Source organism: Scaptodrosophila lebanonensis, unplaced genomic scaffold (genome assembly GCF_003285725.1).
Source record: "Scaptodrosophila lebanonensis strain 11010-0011.00,11010-0021.00 unplaced genomic scaffold, SlebRS2 tig00001410-arrow-pilon, whole genome shotgun sequence".
Taxonomy (NCBI): domain Eukaryota; kingdom Metazoa; phylum Arthropoda; class Insecta; order Diptera; family Drosophilidae; genus Scaptodrosophila; species Scaptodrosophila lebanonensis.
Window position 1 is genome coordinate 2,310,008 of NW_022060738.1, and position 26,843 is coordinate 2,336,850.

The window sequence follows — 26,843 nt, forward strand, 5'->3', positions numbered from 1 at the left end:
CAAATCAATTACACAATTCCAATTGATAAAAATATCAAGATCTTCCTCATAGAGAACTCTCTCTAAGACCAATAAGGAAAGTGAGTTGTAAAATGCAAGGCTCCACTTTTCCGGCAACAAATCAATTTTATAAAGGAAAGGACTCGTATTTTCTCGCACTGTTCAATGTGCAGCAAGTGAGATATAAAATAATATCGGCAAGTTTATTGTTGTTGTGTGTGGGGTTCAATTTCAGGTTTATTATTTTTGCTGCAATTGCCACACTTGCCGGCGTGCCAGTGAGCCGACAGCGATGTTATTGTTGTTGTGTGTGTCTGATTTTTGTTTTTATTTTGATTTAGCTTTTGCTTTTTTTATATTTTTATAATTTTTTTGAATTTTTATTTTCAAGCATTTGGCAAAGAAGGTCAGACGGTATGTGAGTGGCAGCGGATTTTTGGTTTTTCTTTTTGTTTTGCTTTTTTGTTGTGGTTGCCGCTCTCAGTTGTTGTTGTTATTGTTGTTGACAGCTGTTACATTGTGGCTGTTAATGTTGTTGTTGTTGTTGCTGCTGTGCTTTTAACAGGCCCGCACATTGGTAGTAGCAATGAATACTATGTCCACATTGAATTGCATAATTTGAATGGTTTTGTGTTTGCGGCAAGTTCGTGTCTTAAGTCTTTTGTATTTGTGTTCAAGAAATAAACAAAAATTGCGCTCAACACGCGCTCAATTGCTTAGTTTAGCACTCTAAGCACCTGAACGGGCTTCTAAAGCCACTTGAGGCAGCAGCGCCACGTCTCAGCCGCGGCTGCTACTGCTAGTTGGGCAAGACACTTGATGGGGCAGCCACAGGCACCAGCACCGTCAGAGCCCGCTGCTGCAGTTTCACTTTCAGCTCTCAAGTACAACAAACACAGCCAATAAACTTAATATATGGCATAGCTTGCTGCATGCGCTCTTTGGGGCTTTTAGAATATTTTGCCGGTTGCCAACTGACTAGTTGGCTTGGCTTGGTGCAGAGGCCGCCTCCTCGGCCACTCGCTGTAGCGCATTTAGACTTTCGCAATTCTTACCAGACGAAGTAAACAAGTTTCTGTTGCAGTTTCTGTTGCTATTCTAGTTGTTATTATTGGCGGTGGTAAGCACAACACAAACAATTTTGATTACACGACGGCGGCGGCGACTACGATGACGTCGACGTCGACGACGATTGCCTGCAATTGCCACCGATGTGAGAGCGAAAAATATGCATGCTGGCGCTTTAGAAGTTTTCCATTGAGATGGAGATAAAGATAAACGTGCGAGTTGGCAGACTCACCTGCATGCCCCATAGATGCCATGTACGAGTATGTTGCTGTGGCTTTGTGGCATTTTGTTTGGCTTGCACTTCCACAATTTGCATAATTGTGCAAGGCTTTGGCATGCATGCATTGTAGGTTTTTGTTTTTCTTCGACTTCAGTCCAGAGTGTATGAAAGATCTGATGAAGATGAAGTGGATAATTGACTCAGGAATGGGAATACTTAGTGGGTAATTGCAGGAATTTGCTGTTTCGCTTGGGGTAGCCAGGCAGGCACAGATAATGAATTAATGCCATGCCAAGCGCTCATGATAATAAACGCTTGGCTAATAACTTAAACATTGCTGAACTTTGGGGTAATGGTCCCTAAACGTTGGTTGTCCCTTTCAAGTGTTTGCCTTGAAGCTAGAAATTTTATTCAGTTGCCTTTCAATGTGCTTCCATGAATCTATGACTACGCAAATGAATTTTAGTATTTTAGATTTTAGTATTCAAAATTGTTTCTATTTCCTTGTGTTTTGTTTAAAATCTGCTCAATAATTGCATCTCATCCTATCAAAACAGTTCAACAAGATTTAGTTGAAAATAATCAAATTGCATTTCATTAGATAATAATATTTGCTTTATGATACCATTTAAAGAAAGTAGATTGATTAAAGAATGCTTAACATTATTGAAGAAAGAATAATTGAATGAATAATTGGAAGCATAATTTTTGTTTAAAATCTCTTAAATTGTCATCTGATGACAATTGGCCGATTTATGTGTTGTCGCTATAATAAAGAACCCAGAATGCTGTCAGCTCTTTAATTGAAGTTGAGTGAGAGTATTGAGAGCTAGCATAAGCATAGAGGATCCCTGTAGCAAGCATTGGCGATGGATTGTTATCTCCAAGCACCAGCTCTGATATTGCCGGGTGTAGTTGACAATCAACTGATTTCAGTAATAGCTGCGTTCAAATGTCGAGCCAGCCTGTGTTAGAAAATCCTGTCAGTTCCTACATAAGTATATAATATTTGTGTCCAGTGGGCTTAGTAAAAACTTCTAGACCCATATGATGATGATGCTTCAAAAATGTCGTCAATTTATCGCAAGCCGCTGTCTAATTGAAATTCTCTAGAGTCAGGCAACAGAGGTGATTTCAGAAATTACCAATCAATTGTTGTTTATAAATGCGAACTAACCAATGCAGCTTAATTTAAATATATATAACATTATAATTTTTTCATTTTTTATTCGACAAGTTTTTTTTTAGCCTTTTCCTGCCAGCGCGTCTAAAAATTAATTGATTTGTGTCCATTGTGTTAACAGGACTTGAAAAATAATTGTTTTTTGTTTCAATTGTATGATTTAAACAATGAACTAACCCAAGCCCAGTTCGGGCAATAAAAGGCTTTATTTAATAATATACTATTTGCAAAATATCTTCCTTTGAGCACTAAATTAACTGCGAATATTTTATTTTATTTATTTTATCGAATAGTGTCCAATAATGCAACGTTTGGTAGTTTTCCGCTATTTACAAAGGTCAATATATTTACCTTGGCATTCACACAAAAACACTCAGAAATCGAAGGCAAATGTCAATAAGAGCCTAAACTATGATTATGCTGACTAAGCAGGTTTCGGTTAATGACAAAAATTATTGGATAGTCAATCGATTTTGTAGTGAAAAATTTTATTTTCAAATGAGGCATTTTTTTTTTTTCGTCTGGCGACTTTATTGTCAAGTCATAGCTTATTGGAAACTGAAAGGCAACCTGGCGGGCAGACAGAGGCGGACAGACGAGTTTCGTAGGTTTTGGAGCAGGCAATAGAAAGATTCTAAGCCAATTACTTCCGCGCCTGCGAATATAAAATAAAATTAATGAATTAAACTTTTGTGTTTGTGACGCATCTGATTTTGGGGTTTTTCCATTATTGTGTCGTCCGCATTTTTGAAAGGCATTTTAGAATAGTATTTTCTTGTTTTTGGACATTTACATGTGGAGTTCACGTGGGTTCTTCAAAATAGCAAAGTATTAGCATAATTGCTATCAGCATGATAAGTCGATTCTATTCTATGTAGCTTGTTTAATAAAAACAAACACATATCTTACTCGCACCTATCTAAAATATTAATTCCATTTTAAATACGGATTTTTAGTTCCTACTTGCAGGCGAGAATAATACAAATAGAACAGGTAATACCAATAATTTGCAATGACAAAGTTCAGCCTTCATTCAGAGTGTATCTTTATTTATTAAGTTCATGGTCTCACAGCTATGATTGTAATATTTGAATGGCCAGTCTTTGTATTTTATTATGTTTGTTAATGAGCGCAGTACAAGACTAGTTTCGTTCCAAATTAAATGGGGTTAGTATTTATTGGAATTCTTTGACTATTCAGATTATTTAATAAATATAAAAATTAGACTTAGCCAGAGAACGATCATTATTGCAACTTCCACATAGACCCATAGTGTGTCCGTATATGGAAGATAAGTTAGAAGACGCCGTATTGGATCCGCCAGCATCCTGTACTTCAAAAAAGATTAGTTGTTCGTTTTAACATTTTGTGGGTCTTTGCATTTCCCTGTCTGCAGTTTTTATAGCCAGCTTCTTGGCCTTTAAGGTCACATGTAAGTCTGTGTTCCTTTCTGTGGTGTTGCAGTTGGAATTGAGTGGATCTTTTCTGTTGCAGTTGGTAGAGCCGTGATTGTTTGGACTATATCTGCTATATCTGCTGCTTATTCTTTTGCCAGAGTATCTGCCAACTCAATAATTCCCTTAATGCCTTGATGGCTGGGAGTCCAATAGATATTTAATAGATATGAATAATCTAATTGCTCGCCAGTTCATTTTAAGAGCAGATTTTAGCGTCTGCAAAGTTGTTATTGCGTTCTGGCTGTCCACACATATATCTTGAGTGGCCTGTACTTCCGCCTCGAAGAAATTGGCGTAGTAGACAATTTATTTCTATCCCAGTTCCTGTTTCTATCTTTAAGACGGTTGCTTATCAACATATTATAATATTGAGAACCTGTTTCAACATTTTATTCAATCACAGTTAATTAGAATTTAAAAAAATCGTTAAAGCAATAATGGAAGGCATAGACGCAAGCTTTAGATAAGAATATACACATTTTTATTTTGAATTAATCATATATTGAAAGCATTACTAGCTTGGATGTTTCTGATTTCTCCTGCTTTGATAAAGCATAGTTTCATGTTTCCAACTAATCAACTATTATTACAGTGTTGTTATCAATCAGTGTACATTTAATTACCAACAGCATATTTGCCCATTTACTGAACCAAGTCGCCTGTAGTTGGGATACAAAAAATTACTACAAAAGTAGTTTGATGCTCCAAATATTGCGTTTTAAGTTTCTTCTTTTGAATTGAATGCTCCCTTATTATGTTGTTGTGCATAAATTATAATTGAGTACTTCCTTCTCTTGCCTTATTATTATTATTATTGTTAACGAGACATGAGAAGGAAAACGCAACGCATGTTAAATGATGTGACAAAATGTCTGTCAGCATAATGGCGAGAGAAATGGAAGGTAAGACAAGATCAACATCTCTGTCTGAGTGTTGGAACACCTTTGCCGCCTGCTCGCAGCAAATTTTTTGATTAATTTTTTTAATATTATTTATGCGTTTTTTTCTGTACAAGCCGTTTCTTTTTTTGGGGGAAAAACTTAGCAAAAACAGCAGCGCGCTGTCTTCGCATTGCGACACATTCATTGTTAATGTCAAAATAATTGGACACGCTTGCCAGTCCGGCCCCTACTAAGTTGCTTTTGCTCTTTGCCTTTCTGCCTTTCAGCATTTCTGGGTCTCTCGATGGGCGATGGTCGATGGTCGGTGGTTGTTGGTTGGTTGGTTGGTTGGTTGGTTGGTTGGCGGCGGGTGTTGACGAGCGTCGCGTGTGGCACGAAAATTTATGTGTTGTGGCTACCGCAGTTGATGCCACCGGCACAACAGAAAGTGCTACTGAAAAAGAAAAAAGAAACGACAACAAAAGGCTAACAAAATGTTATGTTAATTTTTTGCGTTTTGCGCCCTGTCGAGTTCGTTACTTAAGTCTTTTGTATCTGACATTGCACTGACCATAAATTTTGACAGCCTATATTGACAAAGATATGACTATAGAGCCGACAAATAAAATACGATTTTCTCGAGCTTCTCAGCCACTACTGGCGACAAATCGTCGCCTATTAACATGCACGTGTGAAGTGCATAACAATTCGTTTATTTTGTTGCTGGCATGCATCGTTGTTGTTGTCATTGTTGTTGCTGCTGCTGCTGCTGCTTTATGTAAAAACAAATTTGCATTGCACATATAGGCACGCGTGCCCATTTTGACATTAAGAATTGCTGGCAGGCGGGCAGGCAGTCAGAAAATTTATCGGATTGCTGTGTGTGAGTAAATAAAATGAAATAAGGTTCACTTAATATTGAACTTTGCGCAGCGATGTCTGATGTACAGGCATTTTAAAAGAGTGGTGTTTGCAACTTAAATGATTATTGGTATTTGTGCAAGCGTGGATTGATAAATCTTTAAATTCAATTGCTACTCTCTAATGCATAAATATTTGCTAACATTTAATGGAAACACTTATCATAGGACGTGCTCGACGAAGCACTTTGTTCTCTAAATAGTATTTAATGAAGCAAAGAACGCAACTGCCGCTGGCTAAACAAACTGATCAGAGATCGTAAGATCGCAAACCTCATTAATCATCTTAATTAAAAACGTATTATAGATGTGGCACGATCGATCACGACTCAAAAACCCGTTAAAGCGCCTAACAGTAAAAATAAATAGATATATAATAGATGATCTTTATCATGAATTCAGAGTCACGATTCGTGATTGCAAATATTTATTAATTAAATGAAAATGTCCTTTGAATTCGTTTGTTTTTGTGCGATTATGCGAATTAGCGAATTAATGCTATTACTTGACTTAATTGTAGTAATGATTAATGAACAAACTAAATTGATGGGATCGGTCGGTTTTAAACATAGAAAAAAAGATTATTTATTTCACTTACTATAACCAAACAATTTTATGAAGAGATGAATATGAGTTTTTTGATCCATTTCCAAACTTCAAGAACTGCCTACTCAGTTTAGTTTTTAGCTCGGAAGGGTTCAGCTTTGGTAGTGAGCTGGTTTTTATGTTAAATGTCTTACTAATTACCATTCTATTGGCCGCTCTGTTTTTTTATGTACTCGTACAACATCGATGTAGCAACTATCGTCTTTCTGTACAAGTTTTTTCGATATCTCGTTACTGAATATTTTATTTCATGCGTAATTGAATTCCCTTGAAATAAATGCATTCATCCATTTGTTAAATAACTTACTTGCGTTCTTAATTAAAATGATATCTAGTAATGATCTCTCTGTTCTTCACACTTTCAGGACCTGTATTATATAGCCTTTGGCTATCCCGAAAAGGAGCTCGGCACAGACATAGCGCTAATTACTGGCGGTGGTAATGGACTGGGACGCTTGCTGGCCGAAAGACTGGGAAAAATGGGCACAAAAGTTGTCATATGGGACATCAATAAGAAGGGTGAGTTGGTCTGCCATTTCCACGTCTAAAACAAATGCCTATTTGGAACGTTTCAACCAACAGGCATAGCTGAAACTGTTGAAATAGTGCAAGAGGCAGGTGGCTACTGCAAGGGCTATGTGGTGGACATATCGAGGAAGGAAGAGGTGTACAAAGCAGCCGATGTCATCAGAGCTGAAGTTGGTGATGTAAGTACAAAACAATGACAAAACGAGGGTGGAGCGATGGATGTGCGAGTATGTGTGTAGAAAGTGCGACAGTGCGTGTAGCAATTGAGGCATGCAACGAAAATTGTTGCTGCTCTTTACAGTTGAGCGCTCAATGTGGACGAGGAACTGATGTCGTGTAATTGCTTGTAAAGGGGCGTTTAATTATTTGTTATTGCCACACACTGGCGACTGTGCAACCCTTGCCCAAGCGGCAAGAAAAACTAAGTCTGAGCTAGGACGGGGGCCAAGGCCACGCCCCAGCAACACATTTATGCATATTTATGTCATAAATTTACCACGACAGGGCGTCAGAAAAGAAATTGGTATGCATGGTTGGCCGGCAAGCAGGCAGGCAGGCAGACAGACAACCAGGCAGGCAGGCAGGCACGCTGGCAGATAGCCTTGAAAAATGGTTGCACATTACAAAGCTGAAGCCCCAAGAAGTCAACAGAGCCGGTCCGACCGAAAACTGGTTGCCAACACAAACTCTCAGCCCCGGCCATTTATCAAAATGTGGAGCAGTTGCGCATGCGCGTTGCTTTTACCTCCTCGGCTACTGTTGTGCGCGCGCCCTACGGTGTGGCATGCATTTAAATTAATTACACGGCCAACGCATTTGCATTTGTGCTGATCTCTGGACACAAACAGACCGCTCAGACCACTCAGACCATGCCGCGCCTCATCACTCCCTTTGTGCTCGGCTCATTAAAATGGCATAAAAATCACAGCTACAAATTGTAGACTCGTATAAAGCCATAAATTCCCCAGCGCGTCGTTTTAATGATGATGCCACTTTTCGGTTGCATCAGCAAAGCATTTGGGGTTCGTGCCACGGCATTTTGTTTAAGCATTTATCACTACTCTGACTGCACAAGCAAATCACTGGATGGTGACTGCAACTGCTAATTCCATTAACAGGTCTTTGCCAAAGTGACGAAAGTTCCCAAACCGCACCAGACCCCACTGCATTTGGGACACACTTGAAGTGATTTAGCATTCATCTTATTTTTTTGTTGGTTGATGTTGTGAATCATTCAGCGTTGGATTTCATTCAAGCGGCAAGTGACGAACTTTGTTTGGGCCCCAGGTGCTAATTAGTCTATTGTTCGGAAACAAACTCCATTATTATTTGAGTTTACATTTCAGTTTAGAACTGCCTGTAGCCGTTTGACAATTTGTTTGAAATATTTCTTGATATTGAATTTAATTGCCAAAATTAGACAAAAAGTGTGGAAAATTTTAGGTTAACATTTATTTTATAAATTTCTTGAATTGTTTGTAATTAATGTTTAAAAATAAAATACAAATTTATTTCTTGTATAGCCAGTTTTTTTCTCGGACAATATTTTGTTATTTTATTCCAAAATAGAAGTCCCACAAAGCACATTAATAATACAAGTACTTGCCAAATCAATTATTTTGTTGAAATACATATGTATACTTGGTCGAGCCTGTTTTTTTACCTATTAATATGTCCCAGACAGTCTTTTTTCCAAATTAGCTCTACAAAATTCAAAACAAAATGTCAATAATTTGCAAAATAAATTGTTTTCTTCAGTTTTGTATAAATACATCGTAATTTGATTTGAGAATATAAATGTAATTCCGAGTCAGTTTTTTAAAACTCGTTTTCGTTGTTTTTACTGAGATTAAATTTTATATACATATTATAGATTATTTTTATTATCATTTCGTATATCATTACAGCGGCTCTATAATTAGTCGAAGAATTATTCAAATATTCCTTCATCCAAAGCGCACATAGACATATCAAGAACTGTCTTATTGCTTTCTTCTAAACCCCTTGCTCTAATGCTCCTTTAATAGGCAGGATCGGCAACCGAATACAACACAAGAGCCCTTACCAATCCTTAAAGTGCTTGCAACATGACATACGTAGGTTTTAGGATAGCACAAGAAAGTATGTATTGAAAATTATTCAACATTTAAGGAATATTAATAAGAGATTTGTTGCCTGGTTTAAATAGTTTTGAACTTTAAAGCACACGAATGACTACTTAGTGTCTTAATTTCGATCGAACTAAACTGAAACTGCAATGTAAAAATTGTACAATTCCTGTCTGGCTCTGCCATTTGATTCGTTTTATTATGTTCTTTAAATCATTTAACCAAATATTTCCTCTTTCAAATGAATCAATGAAATTCCAGCCTTTTAATAAAAATATCTTAACCAATGAAGCGTTTCCTGCAACTATGATTGAAAAGTAATGTTAAGTCAATAGAACCAATCCTGAGACCAATCAATTAAGATGCTGCTTTTCTACCAGATTTATCATTAGAAGTCTTCTAAGAATTCTAAGAAAACCAACCGGAAGTGCAAAACAGAGCAATCAGTTTCTTTTGCATTTCAAAATCTACAGTCAGGTCTACAGAAGATGTAGAAATACCAAAATGTTGTATTCCTAGCTCCCAATTTATTTGATTTATTTAAGGCGTCAACAATACGAGCTGTTAAAGCAAACTTAATAATTCTAATACTTGTATTTATAAACGCGAATAGACTGGAAACAGAAACTAGATATAGCTTCGAATTAATGGGGTATTTTATGTCCCGTCTAATTATAGCACTTGGGTAGTTCGCAATTGCGAAAGAAGAGCAACAAATCGGCTGAGTAAATAATTGTGCAAGAACTAGCAACATCTAATTGCGGGCAATAGAATCATGGCCGCTAGTCAGAGGATCGAGACAGAGCTGGATGAACAATCAGTACTATAGTTAGCTAGACAGGCAATGGTCGGCGAGAAATTGTGGAATATGATTTCATCACAGCTTTTGAATGGAGCTACAATGGAAATTAATGATTCGCTGAATTAAATTTAAAATAAAACCATAATCTCACCATTCATGTCAAGCTGATTTCTATCACACACTACTTATATCTAGATGCTCTTAATGGGTTTCCGTACATGTGCGTAGAGAGATGTTATTCAACTTTTGTTTGACAGGCTGCGGCTTCTGTTTAATTGCTTGAACATTAACTGAAATGCTTTTTAATTTGCCACAATTAAGACAGACAAAGCACACTGGCACACACGGGGCAACCTTTTCACGCTTGGCTAAGAACAGAATACATTTTTAAAAACTGAATCCTAACACACTCACGCCAGCTATGGCTATGAAATGGCTAAAATTAAATTCGAAGCTCAACAATAATATGAATATGCAAAATATAGCAAATGGAAAAAAGGTCTCCAAGTGCTGGCTAGAACGCAATGGAGCTGTCAAAATGTTGGCAAACAAAAAACTCTTGACTGCTTGAATGAACTGCCGCTTGAACGAATTATTTAATAATAGCCAAAGCGGATTGAACGCGACACTAGCTAAAAAATATAAATAAATAAACAAAAAGAGTACAACAACAATTAACTCTTTAGTAAGTCATGCGTTATGCAGATGACGCGTTGCTTTTGCTGACTTTTTGCTTGCTTTTATTATTGTTGCTGAAATGAAATATTACATTTAATATTTTTAATGGCTTGCTGTTGTTGCTTTTGGTATTTTAATGCACGCCTCGTTAAATGTTTTTCTTTATTTCAATGTAGTTGCTTTTTATTTCTGCTGTGTTTGTGTTTGTGTTCAAATCCGTCGCGTATACGCAATGTGTGCCGCTTGGCCTAGGTTAGTTGCACTTGAACCTTGTTGTCATGCCTGCTGCTGTTGTTGTTGTTGTGTCGGTCTTAACGACATGTTGCACTTGTTGTTAAGTTAAGAAAGCATTTAACTAGCAACAGCGGCACAACAACATTTTTTTTAATTGCTCAAAATTATTTAAATCTTTTAGTTTTGTTTTCCTTTTTGAAGCCTTTGCAAGTATTTTACATTTAAAAGTATTTGCAATTGGACCTTGACATGCTCCAGTTGCTAGCGCGCATATATCATGTAAGATATCTTGTATATATACAAGTAAAATGTGTAATTTATATTGCTCGTGTGTCAGTGGCAATAGACCAGGTTTCACTTTTTTGTAGGCATTTGCCATTTGGCAATGAATGCCAAAATTTTTAAGCAACCAAGCATTAAAAGCATTTCAATATACAATCTATGTCAGTAATCACAATAGTACGAGCAGTATTGATTAACATCGATGATTATATACGCTTTAAACTTGATGGTTGTATTACCTATAAAGTCGCCGCCATTTGAGCAATTAGTTGCACACTCGCCCCTCAAATTAAGAGAAATCAATTAAACTATGGGCATACAAGTATAATATTGTTTGTCTTCTAATGCCAATTTAGAACAACAACATAGCTTAGCTAAACAGTCTTTGGCTATGCTTAAGAAGAACATTCAAAAGTTAGTCGGTCACGGCGAATACACGAAGATCGGAAATCTTACTTTAAAGTCAAAGAAGTTATTAAGGCCGGGCGAACGGACTCTTAGTTTAGAGTCCAGTTTGGAAGTGCCGCATATTTGGATCAATTTTTTCAAGTTTTTTCAGGAACAATGTCGAAGATGAACTGTTAAAATAACAGAGACAATTATTATTATTATTCTTTCAATATTTGGCTAAGACTAAGCCAACCAAGAATTCCTGCAAGCGCAAAGAACAACTTAGATATACATATTTCCAGTATACACTTTGGACGTCTTAGCCTACCTATGCTAGTGTTACAAACATCAGCCTCAAATTGTAATGCTCAGCATCGGTCTAACAAGCTAAGAATGTGTGGTGCTAGACGCACACATTTTTAGTTTCGCAACAAACAAAATTTATGAGAGACTTTATATTGATTGCCGAAAGTGTCGGCACAGTTGGTTGATTGCCAAAAAAGATTACCAAAAATGTCAATTACATTAAATTAAACTTGTTTGTTTTTGCAGGTAACGCTGCTTATAAACAACGCTGGCGTCGTCTCTGGCCTGCATCTGTTGGATACGCCGGACCATCTGATCGAGCGCTCGTTCAATGTGAATGTAATGGCACACTTTTGGGTTAGTTATCGAGTGCGCCCATATGCTAAAGCGATCGTATTTAATGGACCTCCTTGACTTGTTATTTCAGACCACAAAGGCCTTCCTGCCCAAAATGATCGAGAAGGAACGAGGACACATTGCCACAATTGCCTCGTTGGCCGGCCATGTGGGAATTAGCAAATTGGTCGATTACTGTGCCAGCAAGTTTGCAGCGGTCAGTTGAGAATTGCAAATAACAGTGTCAGCCATAAGTATTTCTCTATCTACATATATATGCTCTGCGAATAATTACAGGTTGGCTTTGACGAGGCATTGCGCTTGGAGCTCGACGTCCTTGGCCATACCAACATACAAACCACCTGCATTTGTCCGTTCTTCATCCAAGCGACAGGCATGTTTGACGATGTGAATGCCAGGTGAGTGTCCGGATTGGTGGGCTCTCCGCACAATTGACTGACATTGCAAATTGTATTCATTTAGATGGGTGCCCACGTTGAATCCCAATGAGGTGGCCGATCGTGTCATCGTTGCCATCAAGAAGAACGAGAAACTTGCCATCATACCCGGTTTCCTCAAATTCATGTTGTCCCTCAAATGGTATGTAAAGTCATAATTAAGACAAATTACACTGATGTGAATGCCTGAATGAATGACTGACTGATTGCTTGAAATAAATGTTCATAGTTTTTCCTAAATCTATTACAAACTTTAATGTATTGTTATCATTGAAAAGTCACTTGAAAATGAATATTGAAGGGAATCTTTTAATTGTCACTTTCACATTGAATGCAAAATTTAATTCAAATTTTCATTTAATAGAATTGCAAAGGATTCCTAAATGAATGAATATGAATAATAATGAGAACGGTTACTATTAAGACAAATTATTCGTTAACATGGAAAATATGAGTGCCTTTTTGAATGCACTCGATTAACTCAAATTGAAGAATTTTAATAAAAATGTCAAATAAGCCCATTCACAAATACATTCGTTTAGTTTACTAGTAGTACATTCGCTTTAAAAAAAATAATTTAAATAAATCAGAATAAATTTCTCTTAAAGATTATTTTCTGCTGGCGAACAGTTGAATATTGAAATCGTTTTGAATGAAATGTATCTGTAAATCTCTGAAAGAATGCGAACTAGAGCTTCAAAACATCCCCCTTATCCCAAGAGACAAGAAGTTTATGTTGTTTTTGCGATATAAAATGTTATATTTACAATTTTTCCATAATGATTCTGTTGACGAGCTAAAATAGACTCAAATTGCTATAAACACTTAGCTCATGGAAAAAACAGGAATGCCACTTTGCTTTTATAAGCAAATTGTGCGAAAACAGATTGCCTCAGTGAATGAATGCTCATATCGCGGAAAGAATAAGAGTTAGAGTAAGCAGACATGGCGTGTAGATTCCCTTTCCCCCAAGAGAGATATAGTTTATGTTCTTTTTGTTATGAAACTGAACTGTATATTTCCAACTTTTCCATAACGATTCTGTTGACGAGCTAAACAGACCTAATTGGCAAATGATTTAGTAAAGAATCTTAAGTACTGTCTATAAGTAAATTGCGCAATTACTGATTGGTCCAATTAAGATATGTGTTGTTCCATACCTTGTTGGAGAATGATAAAGTAATTATATAGCTACTTCTCCACCGAATGCGAGACAGACTTTGAAACGCATTCGAGCCGCAGCCCATTAATATGCATACTTATGAATACATATATGCATTAGCTTCCTTTGTGTTGCATCAAAAGTAGACTACAAAGCTTTAGATGTTAGTATTTATACATATGTATTTTTATATAATCACTAACACAATGATTTGGCTGACCTTATGAATTATATATACATATATGCACGTGAAGTGCTTATATTTAACGTGTTATGCAATCCGTGAAAGAGTGAGGGCCTTGAAAATAAAACACGTTTTTATTTCATTCAACACAACAAAAGAAGGGAATTCACCTGTTCATTAATCAAAAATCAATAAATTAATTGAAAGTTGGAAGTGAAAAGGGGGAGTCTATGCTGAGAATTATTTATATAATATCAGAGATTTTTGCCAGGCAAAAGCAAAAATATAACAATGTTGAGCTCGACTTGAAATAAAACTTGTACAAGTATGAATACAATGCTATAGATTCTTGAAACCAATTTTAGTCTCTAGAATATTGTGAATAATGTTAGTTTTACGACTAATGCTCAACAAATGTGTGCTTGACCCTGAGCTTATCATGAATTTGCGAATTTGCATCCAAATGGTTCAATGTATACCTATAAATCCATTCATATACTATATACAATCAAATAGAGTTTTTTGTTGGCAACATTCTGTAAAATTATTCTCATTTAAAAATACAATCAAGGAACATTCAAATGGACGAACAAATATAATTAATCTCTTCTAACACTAAACTCTACCGATTCAAGCAATTAATATTTTAAGCCAATTCAGACTTATTGCAAAGAAAATTCACAAATCTATATAAATGTATTTGTAATCTATATAAATGTATTTGTAACATTTAAAATGTTTGCCCGAAGCTTGGTGAGGCAGTTCTGCGACAAAAAACTCAATTAATTCAATGTGCACTTATAAATCCGCTAATATCAAGTGAAAAACTTTAGTGAGTGAGGAAGTCATTCAGTTTTAATTCATAAATGCCTGCCCCCAGTACTCAATTCTTCATAGAAGTAAATCCTTAAAAGGTTTTCAAAGCGATTTAAGAAACGCAAGCTATTCGACCTTTTTTAAAGCTTTAATATGCTTAATAAATGTTTAAATAGTAATGCAAGGAAGGAGCCCATTCAAAGAGTTATTCAAATAAATAAATAAACTCATAGTTGAGCAACTCGCGTAAAATGTGTGTGAAGAAGTGTTAGCAGTGTTTAAATATTATATAGTACATATATAGCTAGTGTGTATTGTTTCTTAAGAGCTATATAAATATTCAACTAGTGTGTGAGTGACCCATGATTTCTAGCACTCTTTTAGATATGTTTAACATCTGTAAATCGGTTAGCATAATGCCTATAATATTACGCTTATATAGTATATACTTAAATGATTCAATGTGGATTCATGAATTTTTGTTATATTATAATTAAGCAAGTGTGTATTGTTTCTTAAAAGCTCTTAAGATTTACTTAAGAGTGTTACATTCTGCTGCTAATTGATTAATAATCGAATGATTCGTTAGTACTGCACTTATGATAAAGATGACTATTCAAATGCTCTCAAATAGATGCATAAAGTTTAGGTATTCATCTGGCGTGTATATATTTGACCCTTGATTTTGTGCACACTATTAGAACCGTTTCAAATCTGGAACATGCTTAACAATAATGTTTATAATGTCAGGCCAATGGCCGCTAATGCTGATGAACAAGTAATGAATGGGATTTAATGCCTATTAACGGTCCGACTGTCGTGCCTAATGACTCGCTTTAATGTGTTTCACTTTAATAATGTTCACCTTTTTATCTCTTTTGCAGGACCTTCCCCTGGGGTTGTGTTGGCGGTCTGTTGCGTCGTTTGGTGCCCGACGCTGCGCCTCACGGTGTGGCTACAACATCGCCGCTGCCTGCCAAGGCTGCAAACGGCAGCATTCTAGCCGGCGCCAACATTGTCAACTCCAGCAGCCCTCAGCTTGCCACAGACACCGCCACCGCCACCACCACCACGATTGCAACCCCCACTGCCGCCGCCATTACGGCAGACACTCAGGCGGACATTGCCGCACTCGATGCAGAACTGAGCAGCGTAACGCTGCCCGCAAAGTCACCCTCTCTGCTTATACAACGTACCCCATCCCTGGGCGAGCGTGTGCTCTGAGGCAACATTTTTGCATTTTATGTTTAATTTATTTTGTGTTTTTGGCATTTTTAATGGCCCCCACAAGGCACAATGGGCGCACAGTGAAGCCCAATAAGAAACCATTAACTACAAAAACAAAAATCATGAAGACGAGGTAAACCTAATCTAAGCTACAAATCTAGTGATATTACATTTAGTTAGTGTGAATACGATTAGTTGTTGTTTCCCAATAATCCTGATTTGTATGTTTGTATAGAAATGTCAGTCAAATGTCAGTCAAGTATACAGTAAGTGCAGGCTATAAAGCATTTCTCTCTTAAGCGTTCTTCGAGGGTGTAACCTAATTCTACTATTAACTTTAATTTCGTTGTTCTGTTTTTTTATCGCCAGGGGCAGTCGTTTCGGGATTATACTTACATGTATTCGTATTTCGGTTATTTTTTCTAGCTTAGGCCGCGTGATTTATTTTTGACTTTTGTCAAACGATAAAATACATACAAATATAGTTCAAATCAAAATCCAACTTAAATACAATAGCAAAAAAATTCATTTCCATTTATATATTTATGCAAAAAGAAAAGCAAATCGAACATTAATACTCGTACAAGGAAACTTATTTAGTTAGAAGACTTTGTCTTTTTTCGTACAAGGAATTGTTAAAATTTACAATGTTTACATTTTTCTTAGCTAATAACTACTTTGTGAAACAAATAATTAGTTAATTTATATATAATAATTACGAATTAATTACAGATAACCCATCAATGAAAAATCAAAAACTGTATACAATAAACAGCTAAATATTATGATCGAAAATCTCGAAAATTAAAATTAAAAGCGTACCAAAAATCTAGGTGTGGTTTCTTATAATTTGGATGGGAAAGGTGGTTCATCAAATTTCTTAACTGTTGATGAAATTTTTTTTAGCGAAACGAAATGTATTTAATTCAAACTGAATAAAAAAGTAATTTGTTTTTAGCTTCTAGCATTAGGAGCAAATGTTTCCAGATTTCAGGTATTTTAAAAATAAAAAATATGCACAAAGTGACTAAGGCATAGTTTTTTAAAATAAATAATTCCATTTGATTAAATTTTAGCCGGACTGGACGATACATTTTCTCTAGGCCTTGGCTAGTTCCGCCATTATTTTATTCTGTGACCTCTCCGGAGCGGATATTTGAACGGAATCTGGCGAATACTTTTGTTTCGTGTTTGCAGTCACAATCAGTTTGGAATTCAGAGAGGCTATAGCGTTGTAAATAAATCCACGAATTGGATTGCCATTGTGTTCCAATACATCAACCAATATGTTTTGGAGATGATCCATAAACGATGTTGAGAGCATCTGCTATATCTGTAACAACAAAGTGAATGAACGTCTACTCGTTCCCAAAACACTGCTACAACTCTTTCAATAATTCCGTAATTCCATTGGAAAGACGAAATTTTAAGAAAGGTAGTAAGACATAGGAAATTGTACCGATTCGGCTTAACTGGACCTGTCCGATTCAAATTCGACTATCTGATCAATTTGTACACCTAAAATGGCATAACATTATATTTCTGTGGTGAAAATATGAAGGAATGTTCTGAAATATATTGCGACTGTTTTCTAATTTATAAAATAAAGCAATAAATGGGATTGGGAAATTCGGAGAACAGACTAGTTTAGGAAGAGGGTCATGTTGAGTCCTCAATTGAAGAACAGACAAAAAAGAGATGTTACTTAAATACCAATAATTATTAAATCTCTATGGAACTTATAGTCCGTAAACAACCCAATTGTCCGGCATCACAAGATTACAACGTAATATTAAAATGTAAGCCCTAAACCACGTCGAGTGCTATTAAATGCGATTAAGCTTAAAGTTACAATATATACACAAGTATAAGAGTGGTTTGGCTGAACTCTAATTATTTGAACTATTTGCACACTTTTAGTTGGCGAATGGATTTTCATCGTATTTAACACTCAATTTCTCAGGTACTTCGTAGCGTCCTACGGGATCTCTATAAATGGGGTTCTCCATGACGACTCGTTTGTCCATTTCTTTCTTAAAGAGTTCATATTCGCGGGCATCCTTTAAACGGACACAGCAGCGACATATGCAGATAATCAAGAGACCCAGAAGCAGTGTGAGGAAACCAATTACACCGGCTGCTGCATAGTAATAGATGGGGTCACAGTCATTGGCCTCTATGATCAAGTAGTTGCCCTGATCGATAAACTGATAGGTAAAGTAACTATCGCAGTATTCGTCGGGATTGTATTTGTTCGCAGTCCGCACCAGACAGTGCACCGGCACCTCATCAATGTTCAGTTTTTCGACAAAGACGTGCGTGAAGTGCTGGTTGTATTCGGCATCGGCACAAACATCGGTCAGATTCGAACAGGTGCCCAGCTCGAGCTTCTGCTCGATGAGGCAGGTGACACATGGCTCATAGAACTGGCACAATTTGTTGTCCTTCTTGGTATCGATTTCGCAGAACATGCCGAAGAACTCGTCATCACACTGACAAGTGCCGCACTCGCAACTGCCACGACCCGAGCATATCTCTCCTGTGGGTCCGATGCAGCCATCTGTGGATTCCTTGCAATTGCAGCGCGTTCCCGACCACCCGTACTTACACACGCACCGTCCACAATAGCAATCGGCGCGCTCCTCATCGCAGTCCTCACACTCAAGACACTCACAGTACTTCCCCGTATAGCCCGGATCGCATATGCAGCTGCCACAGTCGCAGTCCCCACGATTTGAGCAGACTTGCGAGAGTGTCGGCTTATTATTCGAGGGGCTGACGGGCTGACGACACATCGTCAGAAATGCCTCATTGGTTGTCATATTTGTGGAGTCGGTGGGGCAAGTGCAGAAGCTGCCCGTCCAGCCCACATCACAGTTGCACATGCCACAATACATATAGCCCTGGTTTGCACACTGAGCGCGTCCATCCACATCATTCGGCTGCGGCTCCTCCTGACACGGACACGGTCGCTGCAATTCCACTTCTATTTCCATGAACTCCTCCAATGCAGCCTCCTCGACCCGAATTTTGTATGTCTGTAAAGAGTCTGCAATTATTAAATAGCCTCCAACTTGAGTTTCTTGCTCTACGCACATAATTCTCCAATTCTGGATAATCGTTTAGTGTTACATCCACAAAGAATTCCATTTCCTTGCCCAGGCCCACGTTTTTGCAAAAGTTTTGCTTACGTAGATTGAGAAACTGACCACCACAGTCGGTGTAATAGTCCAGTTGAATGAAGTTAGGACTGTTGTCCGTGAACTGGGTGCGATTGATCAATCGCTGGTAACTGTAAAAATATAAAAACGCTTAGGTCCTTGATATCTTTGTCAGAACTATAATAAAATAGTTATCTAGGTCTTATATGTTATTATGTTGTTACTGTATGGATGGGGGGATGGGGAGATTGGGCCTGGCATAGCTCAACGAGCTAGCAGAAGTCCCACAATGTGATTTCGTTCCTTGAGTAGGCCCTCGGTTTGAATCACGCCGCAACCATCATGACAGAAGCATGGTTGCAAATTGTCAAAGTTATCAAAAAATTAATAATGGGCCAACCTAACACACAGCTTAAATAAATATTAAAGATTTATAAAAATCAAGTCCCGACTTTGAAATACTCTGTACATACATACAAAATTAAGAAAATAAAAAAAAATGTTTCGATCGATTTTACCTTCCTTGGTATTGGAGTGTATGCATGTCTATTCGTGTCTGTGTAAGCATGTATGCAGCACAAAGTTTAACCGAAGCAGTGACAACAACAACAGCTGCGGGCAGCGTTTGAGCAGAGAGAACCTATATATGGCTAATACTTCCTTTAAAATCGGCCCATCAAGTTAAAGCTTGGCATACGGACTCATAATCAGTACCTGGAGGGTCTTGCCGACGTACCAAATTCAAAACATTACGGGAGTTATGGGTGTGGGGGGTGCATCAGAAAAAAAACACACACACTCGTCTTTCCTCTTAGGACAATCTGCATACCAAATTTGGTTATTCTTGCTCTTGTACCTGCTGAGATCCTTGCGTTCATACAGACAGACGGACATGGCTATATCGACTCGAGTTGTAATCCTGATCAATAATATATATTCTTTGGGGGGACTGCCACGCTTCCTTCTTTTAGGAGAGTCTATAATGCAAGTTTGGTAAATGTGGGCTTAACCGCCTCTGAAATCCAGGCGTTCATCCAGACAGACGGTCATGCTGAATAAGAATATATACTTGTATTATTGATGGGGTCAGAGACATAAAAAGATTGCCATAGCAATCCATATTAAAGTCTAGCTAGGTTTTAGAATAAGTGCCCGTTTTACTTCACTACCTCATCGCATAAACAAGAGAGAACGCTCCAGTCGAGCAAGCCCGACAGTGTAATACCCTGTACCCAGGTAAACTTCCGTCACTGAGTTATTTGCGCCCATAGCCGCAGCAAAAAGAGGAAGAAGAAGAGCGAACTTGTTGCTGCAGTTTGTGGGGGTTGTACTGGCGAGAATTTGTTTCGCTAATAACTTTTCTTAGAATTGACCGAATTGAATAAAATTTGTAACAACAGTAGACAATTATATATAAATGATGTGTGCAAATTTGGTTTAGGTAGCTTTTGAAATGTGGACGCTATTGACGAAATTCTGCAGCGGGGGAAGGGGGGGAAATTAAAAAATTAAAATAAACTCGTCCTTACTCGGACCTAGGAGAATCTGGATGCCAACTTTGGTTATTCTAGCTTTTATAGTTTCTGAGATCCTCGCGTTCATCCAGACGGACGGACAGACGGACGGACATGTCTAGATCGATTTCTCTCGTCATGCTGATCAAGAATATATATACTTTATGGGGTCGGAGATGCTTCCTTCTGTATGTTACATACTTTGCACAAACCTAATATAGCCTTTTTACCCTACGGGTACAGGGTATAAAAAGAATGGAACTGAAACTTATCTAAGAGTCGAAGGCTCCCCAGGACATTGGAAAATGCAGAAGCTTCTATCTTAAATAAGGATCGTAGCTAATTCGTTCCATTGCATTGATCGACTAGGAATTGTTCAAATGCTCTGCACTCGCCTCCTCACTTCATCTCACTCACCTCTTCTTCAGCAACTCCAATATATTGGATGAATCTGTGCTGAGTATATTGACATTGCTGATCTCTTTCATTAGCTCGCTCAGCTGGCGATATGTGCCGACCACATTCTTAGTTACAGCAAATATAACGCTAATCTTGCGTCGCAACAACTCCCTGTAGATCTCCTCCAGCGATGGGTAGTCATAGATGAGAGAGCCCGTATACTCGCCCGCCCCATCTAAGTGACACTGCTTGTCATTTCGCTGTGATATGCCCGCCAAGAGACCATCGCCAGCGAAATGCATGAAGCCATCGGTAACCAGTAGAACCACCTTCCTGGCCTTATGCTTCCAGCCGATCTCCGAAGTGCAAACAATAACCTGCATCAGAGCATCGAGTCCACCTTCTAAGTTGTCCAGATTTCCCGTCACCTGGCTGCCAGCCACAGCCTCAGTGAACTCGGCTATGTTCTCCGTCAGCTGCAATTTATGACGGAACCCGTAAGTGGGCTCACAATGATCCGGAGCGCAGGGATTTTCACGCAGCTGGGGCATAATCATCGGCATGGCTGGCTTGTCTGCAAAAGTACCGAACCCCAGCCGATAATTGTCCGTCAGATTGCGCAATGTTTGCGCCAATTCGGAGCCCAGTTTCACCAGCGTGTCCTTGTCATCGCGCATCGTCCAGGTTAAGTCCATCAGCATATATAGATCGAGTGGATTGTTGCGTGCTGGCCGATAGTTCAGCTTAATTCGTTGCGTGTGTCCTAAATGGGGGATAGTGTGTGGAAGAGAGCAGTTATGTTTGTTTGTTTTTTAAGATATAGTACATGCTAGATTATGGTGACTTTTTATGGACTCTTTTATCTGTCGTAAAATAAAAGCTGTTATTCACTCTTATTCCACACCATGTAACCCTTTATTAGCACTTCACACAGTGGCTAGAATTGCAGGAATGATGGGAAGAATGGGGAAATATTTTTGGTACTTGAAACTAAAAGACCACTGACTGAGGATTATATTTAGAATCCCGATATTTAGTTTTGCTTTGGAATTAAGAGCAACTGAATACAAATGGACCGAAGATTAAATGTAGGAGTTCGCCTCAAATTGGCATCCCAAGAATCCCAATATTTAGCTTCCCTTGAGCACGAGAAAGCATTAGTTTAGGGTTTCCCCGTTTTATTGTAGATGCTTCCATAATATTAGTGATACGTGACATATTTGATTTACATTTTACAATCGTCTTTAAAGATATAGTTCACAAACAAATACGGTTATAAAAATGTAGAAACTATTGAATCTCATTTGAAGATTTGGGCTACCTATAACTAGCTGAATCGACACAAATCAGTGCCAAGTAAATACCGAGATTGTGGAAATTCCAGTACTGCTTTACGGCTTTGAGGGCACTCTACTCCTCTCAAACAACCAAAAACTGGGGAACTCTTTTTTCTGAGCACTGAGCGATATATAACACATATTCTAAGCAGACCACATTGTATATGAAGGAAAGTGATTTTAAAATCTCACTTCTATTATATTTAATTTTCTCAACTGTATATTATACCCAAGCCGGGATAGGTTTTATCAATTTAACCATCTCGTTTTAATTAAACCATGTACTCTTTGGGCTAAAAGGCTTCGTAGTAATCAGAAAAAGGCATGGTCGAAAGTGTATATATTCCTGATTAGCCCAAGAAGATGCTACTTTATTGATGCGACCGTTCGTCCGTCTGTCTGTATGAATGCAAGAATTTTCCAAATTAGAAGAGCTAGAGCCACCAAAATTGGCATTCTGGTGCTCCAAAGTCCAACAAAGGCCAAGTTTATCTTTTTTTAATATTTTATTACTTCTCCCCCACCCCCTCTTCGCTTCAATTAGCATACCGAAAAGTATGTAGAGTATGGTTTTTGTTTTTTTTTTGTGTTTAGTAATGTATATATATTTGTAAGTTTTCGCTAAGCTTTTGGCCCCACTGTGCAACGACGTGTTCACACCCATGTCGGTGGTAAGTGGGCCTTTGCTTATTACGTGCCACATATTAAAGGTCCATCAATTTGTTGTTAATCCTTAAGCATGCAATTTACTGATTGTTTCATCGCATAATTGCTGGGTTGTTACTCGGTTTCAGCTGTTGTTGTTGTTGTTGTTATTGTTGTTACCAACATCTGCGATTGTTGTTGTTGTTCTTGTCGCTGTTGGTGTTTCTGTTGTTTTTATTGTTGCACAAAGTACAAAGTAAGTAATGGCAGCCAATTGGACAATTTAGCATGCTCGTCACTCAATGATTCAAGCCGGAGGAGAAAAAACAAAAGAAGCAAGAAAAAGAGTTACAGTTGGGTGAGACAGCAAACGAGTTGAACTGACCTGCCCCAAGATATTAATCTCAGCAGGTTTCACTCTTTTGTTATCTGTTGAAATCTTGACAACAGACAAGGGAAGGCGCACAAAACCGCTTCCTGCTAGAAAGCTGCATATCAGTGGCGCTCGTTTAACACCTGTTTCGGGTTCAACGAACGCATAAATAAAAGTTCACACGAGATATGACAAGAAAACGAAAAACAACAACAACAACAACAACGAACAAAATTCTCCCTCCTTTCTACTTGTAGATAAGCGCGAAATGTAAAAAAATAAGTGGAACAAATAGACAAGCCAAATAAATATAAACTGATGACACAATTTCTTCCCGCTTAATGAAGCCAAGGGTAGTTCGTTCTGACCGACTAGGCCAACCCAACAACAACAACAACAACTACACTAACCATAAATTGTAGACAAGCTACAACAACAACAACAAGAACAAGAGCAACAGAAACACATGTAGCAGCAAAACAAACACAGACATGGGGCACTTCTGTTTTTTTTTTCTTCTTCTTGTAACCCACACGACAAACCGATTGATAAAAGGCAAGGGCCAAGATAAGATAAGCCGAAATGTGTCTAATAATTAGAGTGACCAAAGCAACACAATTGTGGGTGCCGAGCGAGCGTGTGAGGCATAATTATGCAGATATACAAGTATAAGTATGTAACGCCCCCCAGTAGTTGTGGCTGACACCTCAATATCTGTAAACATACTTGTATGTATGCTTAATTGCCACGGTAAGACAATTATTAAACTATCCATTGGTCTAACGCGCTTGTTTGTCTGTCTGAACGCCTGTATAACGAAAATTATCAGAGCTATAGTTGGTCTAAAAATTTCGTGTGTTAAGAGTAGATCTTTCAAGTTTCGGTTAAACTTTTCGATTCCAAACTATGCGGCATCAACTCCATTATAATTCTTACAAATTTTGTGAAAATCTGATTTCTATAATTTGAATTAAAATTTGGAAACGCAACCAGACCCTATAAAACAAAGCTTAAGCATATAATATGATTCTGAAAATCTGCAGCTTATAGAAGCAATGTCATAATTAAATTCAACAAGAACAGCACAACAGAAACCAACTCTTAAATATTCAATATTCCAAAATAACATAAATAATTTCAGATGATTTCAAAGAACCTCTAACGTGAGGGTAAGTCCAAAAAACAAATGTGTCCTTTGTTTTCTTTGGCCTGCCAATGTGGAGCCATTTTATTTTACTTTTATAACTCCTTCAGATAAGCAGCCAGGGGAGTAAGGAATATAGAAGTGCATAAGAACATTTCTTATGAGTTTCTGTTTAGATTCGTTTTGTGAGCTATTTGAGCTTTACATAAGTTCTATTTAAATCAGACTTCAAAGCAAATGATATATGACCCTTAAAATGAAACAAACACACAACAAATGAATGGACTTTAAATTATACTCTACTGTACCAATATCGTTTAAAAGGGCAAATTTTCGTTCAACCTTATACGTAGAATATCAAGTTTAATAACGAAATAAACAAAGGCCTTACTAGACACTGCTACAACAACATTGAGTCATAATGTACTGCCCCACTTTTGTTTCAAAATCCTTTTATATATGACATTAGCTTGTTATAGTTATTAACTGGCTCTTTCAGGGATTTTCTTTCAGAATAACTTCTAACCATATACATCTAATTCTGTTTTTACACGGTAGATTGATTCCAGAAACAACCGTGTAAAAAAAGACATTGATCATATGTAACAAGAGAGAACGCTACAGTCGAGCAAGCCCGACAGTGTAATACCCTGTACCCAGGTAAACTTCCGTCACTGAGTTATATGCGCCCATAGCAGCGGCAAAAAGAGGAAGAAGAAGAGCGAACTTGTTGCTGCAGTTTGTGGGGGTTGTACTGTAGAGAATTTGTTTCGCTAATAACTTTTCTCAGAATTGACCGAATTGGATACAATTTTAAACAACAGTAGACAATTATATATAAATTATGTGTGCAAAGTTTGGTTGAGGTAGCATTTGAAATGTGGACGCTATTGACGAAATTCTGTAGCGGGGGAAGGGGGGGAAAATTAAAAAAAAAAAAAAAAAACTCGTCCTTACTCGGATCTAGGAGAATCTGGATGCCAACTTTGGTTATTCTAGCTTTTATAGTTTCTGAGATCCTCGCGTTCATCCAGACGGACAGACGGACGGACAGACGGACGGACATGTCTAGATCGATTTCTCTCGTCATGCTGATTCAGAATATATATACTTTATGGGGTCGGAGATGCTTCCTTCTGCATGTTACATACTTTGCACAAACCTAATATACCCTTTTTACCCTACGGGTACAGGGTATAAAAATAGGTGATTGGTTCCTTATCTCTGAAGAAATATATATGGATTTTTAAATTTTGAAACCGTGTTATATCAAAATCGAGTAAAAAAGACAGTGTACAAACCGAATTAGGTGTATACTATATGTTCCCTTTTCCGAATACGAACAAATGATGTGGAATTGAAGTTGAGAAATGTATTCGACTGAAATGATTTATCTTGGATCTAATGTTTGAGTAGTGTTCTATTTTCATTTCCAGCGCTACCTCAATAGTTTTCTGCGATGATTTTAAACCACCCGAATATTCGATGCAAAATGCTTTTGTGTCCATGTCTGGTCACCTTAACGGTAAAACGTGCTCGTACCTTTAACCAACTTGAGGTAGACGCGTTGGGGAGAGACCTGCACGGCCTGATCGTCGCCCGGCACATAATCCTTCAACGGCGCCTGCTGCAACACATCCATCGCCGGCTCGTTCTCATAGATTTGGGTCTCGTTGCAGAGAGCGGCGCGGAGAGAGTCGCGCGTTAGGCAGCGGGTATGTCCATCATAGCTCTGTAACGGATTGTCAAGGTGTGAGTCAGACAGGTGTGGTTGGGCATGTTTGTGTGTGTGTGTGTGTGTGTGTGTATACTAAATATGCATGTGTGTTTGTGTTTGTATTTGTGGTTGTGGTTATTGCTGTGGTTCTGGTATTGGTATTGGTACTGGTTGCTGTTGTTGTTGTTGTTGACTTACCCTGTCCGTGCACCAAGCGCAGTTTAAATGCGCATTCAGGCAGCGCTGGCAGCTATCCGCGTGCTTGCATTTCTCCTCTGAAGCGGCAAAGCATGAAAGGGTTCACATTATTAATTAGCTATGGCTCATTATTATATAACAAAAAACACACAAACAGACGCACACACAAACTATATATGTATGTACATATGTATACCTATTGAATTGGCCGCAATTGTTAGGGCAGCTAAAAACAATGGAGCAAGCACTTTTGGTATCATTTTAACGACTTTTGTTTATGATTTTCAATAATATTGTGCAACGTTCCGTTTCTGACCGCATGTGTGACACATTTCGGAACCAAGCGCGGGCTATCTGGGCACTTGCCAGCGCAAAAACCAAACCGCAACTAATAATTTTCTATATACGAATGGCTGGCTGGGCTTGCCTCGTTCTGTTATCTTATCAAAAGCGATAAAAAATATACAAAATACATAATAAAAAAAGAGGAAATATGGTTAGAAATTAGC

At 37.9% G+C, this 26,843-nt stretch overlaps 2 protein-coding genes across 3 annotated transcripts in view; one reads left to right on the plus strand and one right to left on the minus strand.

Annotated features, from left to right (window-relative positions):
* Positions 1-16,729, plus strand: part of LOC115630584 (estradiol 17-beta-dehydrogenase 11) — a 28,461-nt gene extending 11,732 nt beyond the window's left edge. For both annotated transcript variants that reach the window (XM_030527202.1, XM_030527203.1), the window contains exons 3-9: positions 6,701-6,854; positions 6,918-7,042; positions 11,910-12,020; positions 12,091-12,216; positions 12,297-12,418; positions 12,483-12,599; positions 15,504-16,729. In XM_030527202.1, the coding sequence (XP_030383062.1) occupies positions 6,701-6,854; positions 6,918-7,042; positions 11,910-12,020; positions 12,091-12,216; positions 12,297-12,418; positions 12,483-12,599; positions 15,504-15,843 (1,095 nt within the window). In that variant the 3' untranslated portion in view covers positions 15,844-16,729. The remainder of the gene's footprint in view (positions 1-6,700; positions 6,855-6,917; positions 7,043-11,909; positions 12,021-12,090; positions 12,217-12,296; positions 12,419-12,482; positions 12,600-15,503) is intronic.
* Positions 16,730-17,720: 991 nt separating this feature from the next.
* On the minus strand, positions 17,721-26,653 carry LOC115630583 (integrin beta-nu). The gene is made up of 6 exons (XM_030527201.1): positions 26,531-26,653; positions 26,335-26,411; positions 25,962-26,151; positions 20,939-21,683; positions 18,943-19,138; positions 17,721-18,884 (listed from the first exon to the last, which is right to left on the minus strand). Exons 1-6 carry the CDS (start codon positions 26,592-26,594, stop codon positions 17,763-17,765), a joined length of 2,394 nt encoding a protein of 797 aa, XP_030383061.1. The 5' UTR covers positions 26,595-26,653; the 3' UTR covers positions 17,721-17,762.
* Positions 26,654-26,843: the final 190 nt, after the last annotated feature.